At 52.1% G+C, this 3847-nt stretch overlaps 1 protein-coding gene across 1 annotated transcript; it reads left to right on the top strand.

The window, feature by feature from the left end:
* The first annotated feature begins 289 nt into the window (after positions 1-289).
* C19H17orf97 (chromosome 19 C17orf97 homolog) lies at positions 290-3571 on the top strand. Its single transcript, XM_027519167.1, has 2 exons — positions 290-560; positions 2885-3571. Exons 1-2 carry the CDS (start codon positions 374-376, stop codon positions 3337-3339), a joined length of 642 nt encoding a protein of 213 aa, XP_027374968.1. The 5' UTR covers positions 290-373; the 3' UTR covers positions 3340-3571.
* The last annotated feature ends 276 nt before the right edge of the window (positions 3572-3847 follow it).

Raw genomic sequence — 3847 nt, 5'->3', positions numbered from 1 at the left:
GATAAAGAAACGAGTTTCTTTGGACATGAGGGGGTTGAAAGGCCAAGGCGGACGTACAAAATTGAACTTGGGAGATAAAAGTGTAGCAGATAACACATAGCATTTAAAAAGGCACAGGAGTGGAAGATGTGTGTCCACCCAGTGTTTAGAATCTTCCCTTTAGCGCCGACCAAGTCAAGCACAAAGGCTGAGCTACGCAGGCGCGCGTATGCAGTCCGCCCCGCCCGCGGCTCCCGGGCCACAGCCTCTGGGTTGCGCAGGCGCTGCAGTTGCCATGGAGACGCGTGGCCCTTCCCGGGCCGCCGGAAGCCAAGGGCTCAGCGGCCGCAGGTCTCCAGCTGCCCGAGGTGCGGGGGAGCGGTCCCGCGGGCGGATGGACGGCGGCTGTGGGGCCCGGGCGTCGGAGGACGGCGAGGACGAGGAGGAGCGAGAGGGCTGCATGGCGGCCTCGCAGGGCTCCAGATTGCCCCCCATCGCGGGCTGCACCTCAGAACTGACCAAACGGAAGATGAAGAAGAAAAAAAAGAAGAAAAAGACAAAGAGGTCGGGCAAGGGGGACGGTAAGAGGAGCAGCTAGCGCGGCAGCCTCAGCTCCCACACCTGAAATTCTCCGAGGACACCCACCCCACCCCTGAGAACCCCATCTACTCGAGGACCAGTTCAGCCCAGAGACAGAAACTCGTCGGTACTAATCAGAGGTCCTCTGGCTCCCCGCACGATGAGGCGCCAGCCTTTCCCATAGAGACCAGCCACGTCCACAGAGACCCCAAATCCTGCGTCGAGAGTTCTCAACACCTATGGAGACCTTCAACCCCACACAGAAACACCCCCACAGAGCCTCCCAGCCCCACAGTGACTCCTAGTTTTATACAGACACTCATCTTTCTAATCCCTCAGTCCAAACTCAAAATCCTGATCATCCTTACCTTCCCCACAAAACCCTCAAGCTCTCCTACAGCGATGCCTTTATCCTCATCCACAGACTTTCCCCACCCACAGGTAGTGAGGCACTGTGACCTATTGTCTCAGGCGCACATGGAAACACAGGCTCTTGCCTTCCAGCCTCATTCGTTAGGGGCTCCTGCCTCTGGGTGCTGTGTGTGCTCAGTGGCTTGGTCGTGTCCGCCTCTGAGACCTGATGGACTGTAGCCCTCCAGGCTCCTCTGTCCATGGGGATTCTCCAGGCAAGAACACTGGAGCGGGTTGCCACACCCTCCTCCAGAGATACCCAGGAAGTGCATATAATACAGGGTACACTCCCTGTACAGACCGCCCTTCCACTTCTCTCACCTGCCAAGGCCAACCTTTGACTGCACACAAACACCATCACACCAGGCATTGCTACACACTTTTTATCATCCTCAGCACCCTCAACAACACCCCCTTCTATCAGTATAATCACCAAATAATCACTAAAGTATAATGACTTTAGTATAATCACTAAAGCATAGACAGCCAGCAGGCACACACTCACAGGCTGCACACTCACCTGCCTAGACCCCTCCTACCCCCAGACACATACAACTATACGCATGGGATTCTCGCTTCTGGTTTCCCTGTGGACACATCACAGAAACACACCCGCCAACAGCGGCCGCAAACCCACAGAGCCCACAGGCTTACCATGCTTCGCTCAGAGAACTCCCTAGGGACTCCACAAAGGTCCTGAGCGCTCATTTGTGGAAAGAGTGCAACGTGATGTGGAATGCGCCTGTCCATGGGTGCTGTAAATCTCTTTTGTCAGTTGTGTGTGGTCCACTGTGGGGGCTCTTGCTATCAGGGATGTGGATCAGTGCCCCTTACCTCTAGCGTAGTTAGTCCTGGGTTCAAGTCTCTGGGCCCTGGCCTTTGTGCAAAGCTGACTCCCCGGGCAAGCTGGAGGCCAAGATGTAGCAGCCTTCCCTTGTAGTTTGGAGAAGTGGGGGATGGGCGGATTACAATTACTTCTCCGGGTGGAATCATCATAAAGAGGCAAGAAAACAATTCTGGAGTTTAAGTCAATAAGCTCCAGGTGTACCTGCCAAACAGATTAGGAAATTTATTATCTTTTTCAGCTTAGCTTCTGACTCTAAAAATTACAGTGGCATGTACCTCTTACTGTCAGCAGGGGACACCAAATAGTTTTGGGGAAGTGGAAGGCATAGGAATGCCAAGAGAGGATTTTCTTTCTCCCTTCTCTCCTTTTCTCTCTTTCTTCTTTTGGTGGGGGGAGGGAGATTCCTCTCTGTCTCCCCCCAAAATAGGATGAGCTGAAGAAAGAATCACAACATGTAGTATTTTATATGCACATTATGTAATTCAGAAGTGCTATTAATATTTCAAAAGAATCATATACGCCACCAGCAGAAGTATTTCCTGGCTTGGCAGAATGCTTTCCATAGTCAGATTTAGGAAGTTTTTCTGTTGTTCTCCATTTCTTCCGTCATAAAAGTGTCTAGACTAGGGGTAAGTCACAGGCTCCCAGAACTGGGCAGTACCTTGGCGAGCAATGCAGAGGTGAGTTGGGGATCTGTGTGGAAAGAACCCGGCGCTGGGAGTCAGGCCCGCGTTCAGGTCCAAGCTCTGCCACCTGCTATGTGACACTGGAAAGTGACGGAGGCTTTTGGCGTCTGTTTCCTCACCTGGAAAACAGGGCAGATAGCCTTTCCACAAGGGGACCTGGCTCATAGTATGTGCTCAGTAAATGGTTCCTCCCTCCCCAACATGACAACCCAAAGCCTATAGGCAGTGGGTATGTATGGGGCTGGTGGGCTTGCCCACCTGAGCCCTAGGTAAGGAGGGGCCTCCAGTGCCCTCTCATTTCATCTTTGGTGGTTTGGGCATCACCCTTGAGCGGGCTCAGGGCAAGTATCACAGAGGCTAACGCTGCCTATCTGCTCAGCAGATAAACATCAGAGTCAAGGCATGAAGACTCAGCAGCTGTCTCCAACCTTCCATGACATATTAGGTCCCAGTAAAGATCACGGCCCGGGGCCAGAGCACAGACAGAACAGGGATGAAAGCAAGCTCTTCTCCTACTCCACCACTGTAAGTCTCCCCCGCTTTGTTGAAATAGAAGAGACCCTTTCCAACCGGGTCAATGAAAGTCTGCGCTGGGATGGCATTCTCGCCGATCCAGAGGCCGAGAAGGAAAGGATTCGCATTTACAAGCTGAACCGGAGGAAGCGGTACCGAATTTGGGCCCTGAAGGGCTTCCACTCTGACCCCGGTGCCTCGGAGACCCCTGAGGACCCAGCCTACCTCTCGGATCAGGACAGTGGCAGCAGCGGGCAGCTGACGGCCGAGGGCCCCAGCCACTGCTCAGAAGGAAACCTCATGTCTACGGCCATACCACCCTGAATGTGCCCAGTCTCATCTGATCTCGGAAGTCAAGTGGGGTAGGGCCTGGTTAATACTTGGATGGGAGAAGGAAATCTTATCCCGAAGCTCCTCCGCTCCGACTTCCCTGCTGCTCTGCTGGAGCCAAAGCCCACCCATGACCCGGACAAGCTTATGATTTATCCTTCCCACCAGTCTATGTGTTAGAACTATGTCTATACATAAATAAAAGGAAATCAGACTTATCTCTGAAGGAAGCAGGTGTCTGGTGGGTTGATGAGCTCAGTTCGCCTTCTACCAAGATGTCTTTCAATGGCCCAGGAAAGCCACAGCTCCTTAAGAGTGTTAAGCAGGTCAATGAACAAAATTCTCTTCCGAATGTCCTTTTTTTCTCAAATAAGCTGGCATCACTTTGTTATTTAATTTCCCATCACAGTTAGCTATCTATAGTCTCCTCCACCCACAAAAAAAAGGACAAAGTGGGTAGATAGTATCAATTCTAAATCTATTTTTAAAAAATATTTATTTG

This window comes from Bos indicus x Bos taurus, chromosome 19, assembly GCF_003369695.1.
Source record: "Bos indicus x Bos taurus breed Angus x Brahman F1 hybrid chromosome 19, Bos_hybrid_MaternalHap_v2.0, whole genome shotgun sequence".
Taxonomy (NCBI): Eukaryota; Metazoa; Chordata; class Mammalia; order Artiodactyla; family Bovidae; genus Bos; species Bos indicus x Bos taurus.
The sequence above is the reverse complement of the archived record's forward strand: the minus strand, read 5'-3'. Positions and strand labels throughout refer to the sequence as shown.